General features: G+C 32.3%; 2 protein-coding genes across 3 annotated transcripts; both read left to right on the forward strand.

Moving 5' to 3' along the window:
- The first annotated feature begins 6347 nt into the window (after positions 1–6347).
- LOC123206297 (ABC transporter C family member 2-like) lies at positions 6348–7449 on the forward strand. 2 transcript variants are annotated; one of them, XM_044623460.1, is made up of 3 exons: positions 6348–6626; positions 6855–7296; positions 7393–7449. In XM_044623460.1, the coding sequence occupies exons 2-3, from the start codon at positions 6964–6966 to the stop codon at positions 7432–7434; spliced, it is 375 nt and encodes a 124-aa protein (XP_044479395.1). In that variant the 5' UTR covers positions 6348–6626; positions 6855–6963; the 3' UTR covers positions 7435–7449. The 2 variants fall into 2 exon arrangements, with proteins under 2 accessions (XP_044479395.1, XP_044479396.1); XM_044623461.1 differs by lacking the exon at positions 6348–6626 and adding an exon at positions 6748–6762.
- A 672-nt stretch (positions 7450–8121) lies between these two features.
- LOC123206299 (DNA damage-binding protein 1-like) lies at positions 8122–15847 on the forward strand. Its single transcript, XM_044623462.1, has 11 exons — positions 8122–8159; positions 9338–9413; positions 9959–10168; positions 10288–10394; positions 10595–10703; positions 11000–11200; positions 11292–11507; positions 13143–13253; positions 13553–13836; positions 14969–15167; positions 15269–15847. The coding sequence occupies exons 1-11, from the start codon at positions 8122–8124 to the stop codon at positions 15683–15685; spliced, it is 1968 nt and encodes a 655-aa protein (XP_044479397.1). The 3' UTR covers positions 15686–15847.
- Positions 15848–16436: the final 589 nt, after the last annotated feature.

Here is a 16436-nt window from a genome sequence, read left to right on the forward strand (position 1 = left end):
CTTTTCTAGCTCTAACATTTATAGGGCCACAAATATCTGAGTGTACAAGTTGTAGAGGAACTTCAGCTCAACAGCTTTGCCGAAAGGTTTTCTAGTAGTTTTTCCTGCTAGATAATGCTCACAAATAGACAAATCTAATTTCGTGACAGGTCCTAATAAACCTTCACAAGCCAGCCTGTTCATTCTCTCTTGGCCAATATGCTCTAATTTAGCATACCATTTATTTGCATCCACATCTAAACTATTAGGAGTTGCAAATAAAGAAAAACCAACAGTATTATCATTAATACAATTTAAGGTGTCCAACACCATAAAACCTTCAGATAGAAATTCATATTCATAAAACACATCATTATAATAAAGTTTAACCAAGTTTCCAAAGAAAATAAAACAATATCCTAGTTTTAATAGAACCATTACAGAGACCAGATTTCGTCTAATTTTTGGAGCATATAAAACATCATGTTGGTACAAGGTTTGACCACCACGCAAAACCAATTTGTATGTGTCCATTCCTTTTACTTCAACTTTGGTATTATTACGTACATATATCCACCGTGTTTCCCTCGGTATTTGATGAAATTCTACAAAAGCGTCTCTGTCACAAGCTATATGGTTTGTGGTTCCTGAGTCTATAGTCTACATAGGATGAGATTCAGTTAAGAAAACGATATTGGAAATATAAATCTCATAATTTGAGACAAGATAAGACAATACCTTTTTCGAATTTGTGCATTCACAGACGAAATGACCTTTGTTACCACAGTTATAATAGGTCAGTTTCGACTTATCTCTTTTCCCAGAACGATTGCTTCTTTTGCGCTTGAACCGTTTGTTCTTGTTCACAAGTCCGTGAACGATCTCCTTCCCTTTTTCGAATTTTCGCCATTTTCTTTTATAGCCAGAATACTTCTTCGAACTAGACTCAACAACATATGCATGAGCATTTGGTCCAACAGCCTCTAGGCGCTCAACTTCCAGTTCAAGATGGCAAGCAATATCATCAAAAGTCTTGATATTGTCATTATGGGTCATGTTCACTTTCATGTGCTCCCAACTATCAAGAAGAGATTGTATAACAGTCTGCACTTGTTGTTCATCAGTTAGTTCATGCCCAGCTTTCTTCAGCTCAGTTATCATGTTCGACATTTCCCTCAGATGTTACTTCATTGGCTTATTGGGGACTTTCTTATATATATCGAACTTGATGGTTAACTGCCTTAGTTTAGAGACGGTCGTTCCTCTAAACTTTTCTTTCAATGCCACCCACATAGCATTTACAATTTCAAATTGCTCATACTGATAAGCAATATCATCATTCATTGAGCTGATGAGTATACCTCTGGCAGTCAAATCTTTCTTTTTCTAGGAATTATAAGCGTTCATATCACGCTTATGTTGGGCATTATTAGGATTCTGCCCCTCAGTCAGTTGGGGCTCTTCCATGACCTGATTAACAGCTTCCAAGACATCATGTTCATCTAGGATATAGTGTATTCTCATTCTCCATATTTTATAATTGTCCCCATTCAATCTTTCTCCCTTATTCAAATCAGCAATTATGTTTTTCGAAGCCATTTCAATATATAACTACAAAGATACGCAACACAACATCAACAATAAGATATATACACATTTTATTATCGCAATTGTGCATTAAAAATTAAAATATGTCACATAAGGCATAAAGTCTAAAGTTCACTATGTTCCCAATCATTGTCTATGACACAAATGTTTCACATTTTAACAATTAATCCAATCGCGTCAATATATATTCTAAACAAGAATAATTAAATTCTACCAGTCTCAAAATTTTCACAAATAACCATAAAATATATTATATTATATCAACATGGAATTCAACATAACCATAATTAATAAATAAATAAGTACGCATGAAAATTAATATGGACATGAAATTCAATGACTATGAGTAACTTCTAAACTATTCATGGCTTGAGATTTGTACGATTTAAAACAAGGCATCTTGTTAATCAAACGCTCTCCATATTTATAGGGATTTAATCTCCACCAATCCGATTAAAAAAAGACATTTTCTCTATCTTTAACAATATTAGGAGTAATTTTATCTAAGATAAAGTTATTATCATGCTTGCGATAGCCTACATGTCTCACACTTCGTTGATTTGGGAAAATAGAGAATGATGTAGATTTTCTTATATTCATTACAATTCTGCGTTCTTTAGCGAGTTGTAATTCATCCATACATTGCCAATAATTCTTGAATTTCTTGTCCCAGATAAGATTAGAAATTATTGAAGTCCAATAATCTGACAATGACCTTAGTAATCCAGATATCCTCTCATTTTCAGTTAATTTTATACCCTTGTCTTGTAAATCATAATATCTCTCATGCATGACACCAAGGTGAGTGAAAAGATTGTGCACTGGATTCATCTTATAGTTCATATAGTAGTCTTTAGTGAATATGTTCACCCTATATATGACCAACAAATGGACAATAATAAATCATACATGCATAATAATATAAACAACACATGTTCACATGTTTAGCAATATATAATTTAAAACCATGATCAAAACAACACCTATAAGTATTCAATTCATACAAAAACAGATCACACAGAATAAAATCTTAGCTAATATAAGCTGTCAAGCATAAATAGAAGCATGCACGCGCTCCCACTAGCCAAAACATTAGCTCAAGCGTTTCCACGCGTCAAACAACTCAATTCACGTGTCGTCATGCAACGAAAGTCATCACACGCCTCCACACACATTCATGCTTGGTCAAATGTTGACCGTTGACTAGTCAATTATTTGATCGTTGACCGGGTTACCCATGGGTCAGGATTCAGGTTAGGTCGACCCAATTGACTAAACGGGTTAAACAATTTACCATTAGATTTGACCAACCCGTTGACCAATCAGATTGGGCAATTGGGTTTTCCCAACCCGATTGTGACCCACAATACAGTACGAACCCTAATATTTTGACAGCGAAATTGGCCATCTTTCAGCCACCCTCCGGTGATGATTTCATAGGGCTTTTGGAGCCCGTGACACACAGATTAAGTTTTATCAAATTTTCAATGACTTCGTCACCGGATTTCGGCGAATTAAATGCAAGAATGTCACGGTTTTTGGGTGAAACATAGACCACTGAATTTCGTCCAATTTCATGCGGTTTCATGCAATTTTTTTCTAATTAAACATGCAACTAATATCCAGAATTCATCCTAACATGATTCTAAGCATTAATTTCACAAAAATTGCAACGAATCCATCAATAAGCAAAAACGTCCGTACGTATTATTTAAAAAACAAATTACTGTTCACGTAAATTTAATCTCTAAACATGCTTCCTAATCATGTTTATATCACCAGCATCACAATTGCACAGATATGACATGGCTCTGATGCCAATGTAAGCATAAATAATACCAATTCCAAGATCACAGAAAGCATACCCGGTTTACTGAATCTAATAATTTATGATGATTTGGTGATTCGATGCACTCTTGGGAGTATCCACAACACACTTTGCTGATTTGCTTCCTCGTTTTTGCAAGAATTCTTCCAGAGAACTGAATAGAAAAAGTTCTGTATTCCTTTTTTGTTTTTAGCGTAAGAGTTCTCTCTGCTCCTAATGGAAGTTATGTTATATTAAATAATAGGGAGAGTGACAGTTATCTTTAATAACTGCCAAAGGCAAAATTAAAATATTGTTTATCATGGGTTAATATTGAATTTGTAACCCTAATGGATCGGGTCAACCCATCATGGGTGGACCGAATCCAATAAGTCATTCCAAATTTATAAATAGAGTAAGTTTGAGATGAAAAAATGTAGAGACTTTAGCACAAAAATTCTCAATTCAACTATTGTTATGGGTAAAATTCCAGTGAAACTACTTGTAAAGAAACATTTTAAGTAATAGTAAATTTCTAAGATAATTTATTTGAAAAAGTGGATATAAGAGAATTACAAGAGAAAGCTCTCTCTTAATCACTATATTTAAATATTTATTTATTATTAATTTAAACATTTATTTATTATTAATTATGTGTGTATTAAAAATTTCTTAAGACCCTATTCAACCCCCCTCCTCCCAAGTTCATTTTATCCATTTGAAAGAGCTTTCAGAAACTTTCCTGTTACCTAACCACACTTTATTAAGCAAAAGCCAGTGTAAAGGTATATTAGCTTGCTTTCATTAAGACATTAGCATGCTGACTCATTGGGCCGATGGGTAGCCATGCAACTTTCCACCCTATGTTGTCAAAGTTTTCACAAAAGTGGGGATAGGTTAGGGTTTTCTTAAGAATGTGTGACTTTTCGACAAGGATTCCCGTTTGCTTTAAATACTATATTAATTAAAGAAATATTATGTGTACATAATTTAAAATATATAATATGTTATTATATAATTAGTATTATTTTATTTTTAATTTAAAATTATTCAATCAAATTATAATACATCATTTATATATCTAATTATATATTCAAAATTATATCCATATAGTTTTATTTTATTAGTTATATTAGGAAAATAATGTTAGAAAAGTAATATTCAAATCGATAATTATAATTAAGTTTTTTTTTGTTTTACCCACAAAAAAAAAGACATTTAGTCGTAATTTGTAGAGTTATTAAGTCTCTTATTATAATTATGGAATTATGATTTCTAACAAATGGAATATTAGGCAATTAGGACTGCAAGAGAGAAAGTTGAATTAATGTCATTATATTATATAAATCCTACCAAATTAATTTTTAAAAAATTCAAAAAAAAAGTTATTCTCTTTATATTGTTTTTTCTTGGAAAGTAATACTTTCTTTATTGTATAGAGAGCATATTATCCACCCCTAAATGTTGATAGAAAGTAATACTTTCTACTGTTTTTGAGCAAAATCATATCCAGTTTTTAGCAAATCTTAAACAAAGTAAGTCGTAGTCAATGTCGATTTCAAGAATGTGCTAAAAAATCAAACGCAACACAGAGCCATATCTTTGATTTGAAATATTTTAATCATATAATGACATAATAGTGTTTAAACATAAAATTATGTTATATTATATTATATTATATTATATATATATATATATATATATGATTTTATTAGTTTGATTCAAAATATCTTTAAGCAATGGCTCCTGTCAACTTCAATCAAACTGTAATTCTGTTGTATGAGTTGGAAAAGTAAATCATTCTATTGGACGGATAATATCTATTGGACTGTTTATAACACGTTATCATTACGATAACGATGAAAGGGTGTGTTGTGACATGAAGTCCTACATCGCTCTCGTACTATCCACTGAGCGTGTATATAGGTAGAGGTCAGAAGCCCTTCACTTGAATGACGCGTTTTCATAAAGAGAAACAAAACCGTACGGGCCTGAAACCCAAAATGGATAATATCGTTCAGACGGTTCATAACAATCTTTATATTATTATAATTTTATTTTTTGAATTTAAATATAAAAAAATGTTATTAATAAATATATAAATTATAAAATTAATATATAATATTTCTAAAATTAAGATATTTAAATATAGTTTTTTAAATCAAATTTAAGAGATTTATTTCTACGCTGACCTCAAATTAAGGTATAAATAAATAGCTTGGCGAGCTTGACTATATTTACGCCTAAAATACTATTTCCCACTCAAGGTATAGTAAAATCAAAAAGTGACTCATTCTAACTTTCAGAAGCTCAAATACCCACTCATTAGTGAAATTTCATTAAAAATATTAGTTAAAGTTAAAGATAAATTTTGAACTTTTCGATCCAAACATCGTCTGAGATTGCCAAGGGAAGAAGTTTTACCCAAAAGAAGAAAGATAGGCAATCATTCGTGCAGAGATGGTGGTCAAAGCTAGGAGGAAGAAAACCCTAAGTTTTTTTTTTAGGGAGGAGAGAAAATGCTAGTTTTTAAAGTTTGAAAACTTTAAGGAAATGTAAAGTTATTAATTTTTAAAACTTAGAAGATAAAATATAATAGATTTTATATTTTTTATTAAATAATAATTTTATTTTTATTTTTAATTAAATTTTATTCATAAACAGATATTTAAATTTTAAAAAATTAGAAAAAATTACTTTAAAAATTTATTATATTTTAGATGGGAACAAGTCTTTTGGCCCTACATTTATAATTGACAAAAACTCAATAAAATCATTGACTATTTACTCAATTATTGATACCATTGTGATAATGTTGGCAGCGAAATGCATGGTGAGCCACACAATGAAATGAGCAGCTTTTTCATGGGAGGTCCTTCCAAAAACAGCTTTTACAGACTTGACAAACCAGAATCTTTCAATTTTAACACAAAGCCAATTCGCTAAATTGTTTTTCTTTTCTTCATTTTGTCTTATTCCTTCCTCTCAGTATCTCAGCTTATCCTTATTCTTGAGATTCCCATATCTCTTGTCCCTTATTTTTTTGAATTATTAAATTTTATCTATTAAATTTAGGGGGAAAATCAAACTATTAATTTAAAAAAAAAAAACCCAGATAGTGATTTGTAATGTTCAAGTGCAGATTGGTAGGACAGGACCACAAGTGGGCATTAACAGAATCAAATTCCTTTTCAGGTGGCTTACTGGTTCAGTGCTTCACAATTCACATAAGGTAGCTTATAATGTGTGTTGTATTTTTCATCTTTAATGCCATGGAAATGGAATTGTTCTGTCTGTCTGTCTGTTTCCATGGCTTGGCACCTATTACCTATCATCTCTCTTTTTCATTCAAATCACAATTCACAAAAGTTTGTTATTCGAGTTTCTAGATGATTTGTTTGTTTGGTTTTCTTTTTATGTTAAATGCTTTAATGCATATCATGATTTTATTGTGTTGCAGAGATTGTGTACTGTCGGAGAAGTCAAAGTGCCTAGAAGAAGAGAGAGTATAGAGGATTATGAATATTTTTCAGTGAATAACAGTGGTAAAAATAAAATAAAATAAAAAAATGGCATTTCAGCCACTGGTTTGGTGCTGTAGACCATCGTCATATGGGGTGTGGACTAGGGTGGTGGACAATGCGTTTGGTGCATACACACCTTGTGCTACTGACTCTTTAGCCATCACCATTTCTCATTTGGTACTTATGGGATTGTGTTTCTATAGAATATGGTTGATCAAGAAGGATTTTAAAGTTCAGAGGTTTTGTTTGAGGTCAAAACTCTATAATTACTTTTTGGGTTTACTGGCTACTTATGGTACTGCTGAGCCTTTGTTCAGATTGATTATGGGTATTTCCATTCTGGATTTGGAAGGACAAACTGGTCTCGCTCCATTTGAGGTCAGTTTTAACTTTCTGATAATTAGTTGCTTCTATCTCTGGTTTCTTATGTGCTTTACTGAGTTTCAGTTCACCAAGTTATTCTTGAATATGCAGATGAGGATTTGTCCAGACCTTTGTCAATTTCTCAATTTGTGATTTGAGAAGAAATTAATTGTACTAATTTTCTTTTGACATAAGTATAATTGTTACCATTTATAGCTGTAGAAAATATCATGAATTACTTTCTCTTGTGGTTCTTTTTTTATCCCATTGATGAATTTTGGTTAGTTTTATGCTGGTCATTTTACTAAGTTAAGGTGACATAATGTGCTTCAACTTTTCATACTTCTTACATTTGTACTTCAACAAGACTACAACATTAAAATTTTTTGGTTTTTATATTCAACTTGATGTGTTTAATGACAGTCATAAGATTTTGCACCACTAGTGTTAAGGATATTATGCCATTTACTCAATGACAGTTAAAACATCAGTAAAAATCGTTACTGGCATATCCTGTTGTTTTCGTATGTACCATGACAGAGATGTTTATCCGGCAAAACGAATTGAATATTTTGTTTTTGGTTCATCAGTTGGTCCATATTGTTTGATTTGTTGTTTACAAAACTTCACTCTGTTCCTCTTTGGGATTTCTCTCATCACTGGTTTCAAAGTGTTTGTAATGTAGTTTTGAGTTTGGTATTGACCGTGGAAACACAATCTTACAAGTTTCAGAATAATTGCTGATGAACTAAAATGTTTATCATTCAATACATATGTATACTGATTTCAATAACAGTTCAGGACTATGTGAATACTTTATCAGTGTATAACCTTTAAGGCATGGCTAATCTGGTTCAGCAAGATTATGTGAATTCCTTGTGTGGAGTATCTTATAATGCCCTTGAATATAATTATTTTTAAATATTTTTTATATTATTTGTCATATTAATTAAAAATTAATAAATAATAATATAATTATAATAAACTCAAGATTACCTCAGTAATCTTTAAATACCTAAGGTGAATGTGGTAATCAGATTACCATCTATATTACCTGCCACGTCAGCATTAGTAATAGAAGATTACTGTAATCTTTTATTATTGACAAACCAAACAAGAGAATAAAAAATAAATTACCAAGATAATCTTAAAAAACTCCAACCAAACGCCCCCTTAGATATGATATGTTATATTAAAATTAGTCTAATATGACTTTGGATGACTCGTTATCATGTCCAGATTTATGCAAATCTTATTTACATAAAGTTAGATAATTTAATATCCAATATAGTTTTACTTTTTTTTACTACAATATGTGTTGTTGATGATATTTCTCCTCGTTAACTGATATACATAAGTCAAAGTCTTGTATAAAATAGGTTATAAATGTAGTAATAAAGTTCCAATAATAGATTCACTACAGTAATGTGAAATAACTGTAAAGAAAAAAATCAGTTACAAAATGATTTTTTAATATTGTTTGACTCGTTGTTCGAAAACCTACATCTATACTTATAATATTAGTAAATCTAAGAGAATACTTTAACAAAATAAATACAAAGATTAGAGAGAAGGTTTCTATAGAAGAACTTGACTTCAAAAGGAAACATTAAAAGGGATTGTTGGAGTTGAGAGTCTCGCTTATTCAATTAGAAAGAAGAGAATTAATTTTAACCTTGGATAAGATATTTAATTATTTAAGTGTGGATAAGGTCTCTAATATCTATTTGTGTTTTTCTGATGTCCTTAAAAGATTTAAAAAATTGTTTATAATATTATCAATTACAATTCAAAATTGAAACTATTAAAATAGTAAGTTAACACTTTTCGCCATGAACATATGATATGAAAAGAGTGTCAACTAGTGAAATGTGTTCTATAATTAAAAAACATCTATACATGAGATACTATTTCTATAAACTGTCACTTCTCAAAGAGGGACATATATATCCATTTTATTCCTCCCTGTGAGGGTGTTTTTCTATTTCTGTGAAACAGATAAAATGCTTAACTTCTAAGACCAAGCATAACATTGTTGATGGTATCTTCTTTTCAGGCTTGAGGAGCTTCAGGTTTTGGATATCAAGTTTCTTTATGGGTGTTCAAAACCAACAATTGTAGTTCTCTACCAGGTCCCTAATTTTCTTCATTCATCTTTACTTTTGTAAAGGAAATGTGGTTTTAATTCTCTTAAATCTATAGCTCTGATTAATAGTTCTACTTTTATTGATATTGTTTTTGTGGTGCATTTTCGACTAGAACATCAAAGTTTAAAAGGGGTGGCCAAGATTCCAGTACAAGATGATTTTATTGACGAGGCAAAATCACAGAAAAAACTAGATGTGGCTTAAGTGAAGAGTTGAATGTCTGGCTACCCTCAAGCTTGTGTGAACTATTGCTTTTGCATATAAGAAGTGATACAATTTTTTTTTTCACTAAAACTTACAGTTGCCTTAGATTCATTTCCACACCATTCTGGAGTGTCAGAGAAGTGCCTTCTCTTGGCTTACTATCATTTTCAAGTTTCCCTACTAGGTTGATTGTGAGATATGTCTGTCTTATGTAAATGTTTAGTCATTTTACTGGATTGTTTAAGGATATTCTTTGTGTAATATAGTAGAGATATATTTGACAGAATAGTTTATATGGTCTTATTATTGTGTTGTCATCATTGTAGGATAACAAAGATGCTCGTCATGTGAAGACATATGAGGTTGCTTTGAAGGATAAAGATTTTGCTGAGGGCCCTTGGTCCCAGAATAATTTGGACAATGGAGCTGATTTATTGATACCAGTACCCCCACCTCTCTGTGGTGTCCTCATAATTGGAGAAGAAACAATTGTCTATTGTAGTGCTAATACTTTTAAAGCAATTCCAATCAGGCCAGTAAGTTACTTCTAGGTTTGCAACCAGTTTTGTGCAGTGCTGCTTTATCATTTCTGAAGAATTGTGCTTATACAATACATGTGTTTTGGCTTATTTCCTACATCATTTTGCTAAACTAGTCTATCACGAAGGCCTATGGAAGAGTTGATGCTGATGGTTCTAGGTATTTACTTGGTGACCATGCTGGGCTTCTCCACCTGCTGGTTATAACCCATGAGAAAGAGAAGTAAGTTGCCATGCAATCTTCTGTCACATATTTACACTCGAGCAGTATGTCTTGGATTCTTACCCCTCAAAAGAGAAAATGGCATAATTTATTAAATTTCCAACTTGAGATATGAATCAAAGCTTAGACTAGTTTTAATCTTTGTTCAGTTTGGTATGGTAGGATCTCTTATGGTTGTGTTATATACTTCTATGCTTCAGGGTTACTGGACTAAAAATTGAGCTTTTGGGGGAAACATCTATCGCATCTACTATATCATATTTGGATAATGCATTTGTGTATATTGGCTCAAGCTATGGAGATTCACAGGTTTGGTGAACTTGAATAAATTGTTGATCATTATTCATTTTTAGTTTATATGTTGAAAACTCTCTAGTTCATACGTTAAATTTCCACTGCATCTAGTAATAAAATTTGACAAAAAATAAAAATTCATAAAACCCTTGGAGTTGAAATCAAATAATCAATAGTTTCAAACATTCTCTCATGCTGTGTCTTACAGCTTTTAGCTGAATAATACACTTTGTTATAAAGACTGAGGGATATTTCAATTCTAGGATAAATACACAACATTAAATACTGACACTCTACTGGTTGTGATACAGCTTATAAAGCTAAATGTACAACCTGATGCAAAAGGTTCATATGTTGAAGTATTAGAAAGGTATGTCAACTTGGGGCCCATTGTTGACTTCTGTGTGGTTGACCTTGAGAGGCAAGGCCAAGGTCAGGTTGTAACTTGTTCTGGAGCTTACAAGGATGGTTCTCTTCGCATAGTTCGAAATGGAATTGGAATAAACGAACAGGTATTTCACATTTAAAGTATTTTCATTTATTTCTAGGATCTGCCAATTAATATTCTCAAGTCACAAAATTCACTTATTGGTTTATTTGTAGGCATCAGTGGAATTGCAAGGTATTAAAGGGATGTGGTCATTGAGATCATCTACTGATGATCCATTTGATACCTTTCTGGTGGTCAGTTTTATCAGTGAAACACGAATTTTGGCAATGAATCTTGAGGATGAGCTGGAAGAAACTGAGATAGAGGGTTTTTGTTCTCAAGCACAGACTTTGTTTTGCCATGATGCCGTTTTCAATCAACTTGTTCAGGTATGTTTTGTTTTCAATTTTTCTCCTTATTTATTCTTCCTTTTATGAATGTTAAATGCATACAATCTTTTTCTTAAATCAACCTGCAACAAAGGGATGTTTACTTCAGTGGACATTGTGGACATTAAGAACCAATTCTGTTAGCAGCATAAACAGTATTGGAGCTGCCTCAGAGACATGCTTTTATGCATTAGTCATAATTAAATAGTCATGCATGAGAAACGGCTGTTAATCACTGAGAGTAGTTATTTTTTTGGTTAAAAATTACCACTTAAAGCTGAAATATAAATTTTGGGAGACGTATCAGCGTTAAAATGTAGAGATAAAAAATACTTTGAACTTTTTATTATAATAGCAATTGAAATTTGAAAAGTTGTGTTATAAAATATTTGAGGGCACTCATGATGGTGGTGATGGTGGCTGTTTAGCATAACAATAGTGGATATGGTGGTTGATGTTGGTACTGGCAACTGTGATGAGTTCTGGTTTGCATAGTGATAATAGCAATGGAAATAATGATGGTGGTGTTGGTAATGGCGATGACCGTGTAGCAGTTGAGGTTGTGTGGCTAATCATCTGCTGTGATGTGGTTGTGGTATGGTTATATGGTGGTCCTGGTGATGGCTGAATTGTGAGAATTTGCATATGCAACATGAAAAAGTGGGGAACATTAATAAAAATGTTCAACATTTAGTAATTAGATATTGAAAGATTGAACTATATTATATAATAACAACCACTGATACATATGTAGATGCATAATTTGTCATCTGAGGAATTGAAAGTTTGTATGCACATAAATGGCTTATTATTGAATTTTAGGTTTTAAGTGCACCATATGGTTAATTAACATTTAGAGTTGTTTTGCTGTAGGAAGTAACAAAGAGCAATTTTTATTAAGGTAATGGGCTATATAGAAAAGATGTAAGAAGTAAACCTACTCTTTTGTGATCTCATAAAATTTATAAATCTATTGTGTTGCCTAACAAAGAGAAAGGTGAAAAAATAAAATTTTACTAAATTTGAAAAAAAAAAAAAAAAAGTAATATGACCACCACATTTTGTGTCAAGCTTAATGCTCTTTATGTTATCTATAAGCTTGGGGATGTGGTGAAAAGGCATCAACCTCCCTATTTTTTATTTACCAGCAGGAATGAACCTCCTGGAAACTTACATATTGAGTTCAATTTTTTGTTTTGTTTGTGTGTTTGCAAGTGTTCTCTCTCTCTCTCTCTCTTAGCTATTGTAGAGATTACCACATTGCAGCCAAGCGTTAATGGATAACTGTAACTTGAAAAGATTTGAGATCCTCTTGTTATTGAGCATGAAAAATCACAGAAATTATCTGCCATAACTAATATTATGGTGGTTGTTTGTTTTAGCGATTTCTTGATGTTGTTATCTTTCTCTTCAATGTTATCGTATTGTTTTAGTTGTTTTTTGGTTATTATTGTTATTGTGAATTTTGATATTATGCAAGGCATTCTTTTACTAAGTCTTCTTTCATTAGCTTAATTGTCTTGTAGGTTCTGCAATTGGCTTGTGAAATTGTTTTATATAATTATGATTACACTGTTTCTAACAAATGACAAGGTTAACATTAGTGTGCACTGGCTAATCAGACTACCTGGACAGGTTACTTCTAGCTCTGTAAGACTTGTAAGTTCAACATCTAGGGAGCTGCGTAATGAATGGAAAGCTCCAGCTGGATATTCAGTTAATGTTGCAACTGCCAATGCTACTCAGGTTTGTTTCCATCCTAACTCTGTGTATAAATGTATGCCTGGTCTCACTTGTAATGGACAAATGTGATAATGCACATCCTTATTTATTTTATTTTTATCCTTATTTAAAAATTCGTTTTTTTTTCCCTTTTAAAGGGAAGGGAAAACCTTTACCACTTTCATTTATTCAATGGTGTAGCTAGTCCATCTGTTAAAAGTTCTGGATGCATCAACTGCCTATTGGATAATTTCTACATTAACATCCAGTTTTGCATGTTATAGTTTCAGTAACTGACATATTTGTTGCACTGCTTGTGACAGGTTTTACTGGCAACTGGAGGTGGACATTTGGTTTATTTAGAAATTGGTGATGGAACATTGACAGAAGTAAAACATGCACAATTGGAGTATGAGATATCATGCCTTGACATTAATCCAATCGGTGAAAACCCCAACTATAGTCAGATAGCTGCAGTTGGAATGTGGACAGATATAACTGTTAGGATATTTTCACTTCCTGACCTAAATCTGATCACAAAGGAGCATTTGGGAGGAGAAATCATACCTCGATCTGTTCTTTTATGTGCCTTTGAAGGGGTATGCTAGTGCTTGAGGTTTCTAGAATTTATACCTTTCAATTTTCTCGTGATCAGACTTCCACACCATAATAGAAAATATGTTATGTCTTAAGAATTAATTTCATGCCTTGCATTAAGATGAATCTTCGTTTGAAAATCACCTAAAACCATTTTGAATTGACTCTCGAAATATGAAAATATTTTACTCTCGAAATATGAAAATAAATATGGTTTGATGATACACATTTTGAATTGACAGATAAGATCTCAGATTCAAGTTCTAATATTAATTTTCCCTTAGTGACATCAATCAATCGCAACGGTTCAAGCAATTGAAGCATGGCACAATCTGATGCAATTCCTAAATAAATTTTTTGCCAATTGGATCAATCGATCTGGTATTTAAAATAATGCTATATAAGATAAATGACACATCTAAGGTCCACGTAAGCTAAAATGGCCCTCGGCCTCCTCAGGTTAAAGAAAGAAAACAAGGTTAGGAAATTGGATGTCAGCTGTTGAAATTCTTGACGATGATATTTACCTTGGTGCTGAAAACAACTTTAATCTGGTGACAGTTAGGAAGAATAGTGAAGGTGCCACTGATGAGGAATCGATTCACAAATTCTCCAACGTGGTATTAACCAACCACTGATGAGGAATATATTATTGGTATATTTAAATTATATTCAATAGGGTGAGTTAAAGATTTATTTTTTATTAGCTATTAAGCACTTTCGGTTGGTGGTAAATCCGTAAAAAGAAACAATCAATGAAATGAATGAAGCCAGTCTGAAGCTTCTGTTTTTGCTTTTATTTACATTGAAAAGGTTAGGAAACAAAGAAAGAAAACAATAAAGACAAAAACCAAGACTTTGCGCTGTCTGTCTTTTATTGAAATGTGACTCTAGCTTCATTTTTCTGACTGGGAATCAACAGCAATCATGTATCATGCCCGCCTTTGTTGACCTTTGTTTTTATTTCTCCTCCTTTATCTTCTCTCTCTCTCTACAATGAAAACTAACTAGCTTCAACTACTGCAACATTTAACTGGGAACATAGTAAAAATCTGCAAGCCTGATAAAATCCCAACTCTTGAAGCTTCGACTCTTGCATTTTTTTGTGAGATTACAAGAAATGAGTACGACTTCTCGTGAAGCTTTCATTCAGTTGCAAGCTTTGATGGATCAAGCTTTGATAAAATCGAAGAACGTGCCCGTGACTACAATGCAAATTGGATGTCAGCTGTTGAAATTCTTGACGATGATATTTACCTTGGTGCTGAAAGCAACTTTAATCTGGTGACAGTTAGGAAGAATAGTGAAGGTGCCACTGATGAGGAAAGAGGGCGGCTTGAGGTGGTTGGTTAATACCACGTTGGAGAATTTGTGAATCGATTCCTCATCAGTGGCACCTTCACTATTCTTCCTAACTGTCACCAGATTAAAGTTGTTTTCAGCACCAAGGTAAATGTCATCGTCAAGAAGGAGAATTTGTGAATCGATTCCGGCATGGTTCCCTTGTAATGCGGTTGCCAGATTCTGATGTGGGTCAGATTCCAACAGTGATATTTGGGACGGTGAATGGTGTAATTGGGGTTATTGCTTCGCTCCCTCAGGAGCAGTACGTTTTCTTAGAGAAATTGCAGTCAAACATAAGGAAGGTGATAAAGGGTGTTGGAGGGTTAAATCATGAGCAATGGAGATCATTTAACAATGAGAAGAAAACAGTGGATGCCAAAAATTTCCTGGATGGTGATTTAATAGAGTCGTTCCTTGACCTAAGCCGTAGTCGGATGGATGAAATATCCAAGACAATGAATGTTTCGGTAGAGGAGCTTTGTAAGAGGGTTGAGGAACTGACGAGGTTGCATTGATATATATTTGTTAATGAAATTCTTATATCCTCTACATTTTGCAGTCTCTCTCTCATCTGGCTTTGTATGGAATGTAAGAGTGAACCATTTTTACATATTTCTTCTTCTTCTAAACACGGGTTGTATCAGAGTAAAATACACGCAAGAAGCAGTTATCTTTCATTTATCTCTTTTTCTTTAACCTGAGGAGGCCGAGGGCCATTTTAGCTTACGTGGACCTTAGACATGTCATTTATCGTATATAGCATTATTTTAAATACCAGATCGATTGATCCAATTGGCAAAAAATTTATTTAGGAATTGAATCCGATTGTGCCATGTTCCAATTGCTTGAACCGTTGCAATTTATTGATGTCACTAAGGGCCGTTTGGTTAAGGATTTTAAAAATTACTTTGCTAATATATCTTTTATTCTCTTGTTTGATTTGTCAGTAATAAAATATTATAATAATTTTCTATTACCTATGCTAACATGACAAGTAATATAGATAATAATCTGATTATCACCTTCACCTTAGAGATTTAAAAATTATCAAGATAATGATTTTATTATAATTATATTAGTATTTATTAATTTTTTGAGATAAAACTAAATTTATTTTTAATTAATATAAAAAATATTTAAAAATAATTATATTCATGGGTATTTAAGTAAAATAATTTATTAGTAATCTTTTAAGCAATCTATCTTTAAGGTAATATTTCTATTTTGGTAATAAAACATTATCCAAACTAAACACCCCATAAAGGA

This window comes from Mangifera indica, unplaced genomic scaffold (genome assembly GCF_011075055.1).
Source record: "Mangifera indica cultivar Alphonso unplaced genomic scaffold, CATAS_Mindica_2.1 Un_0031, whole genome shotgun sequence".
In the NCBI taxonomy this organism is placed as follows: Eukaryota; Viridiplantae; Streptophyta; class Magnoliopsida; order Sapindales; family Anacardiaceae; genus Mangifera; species Mangifera indica.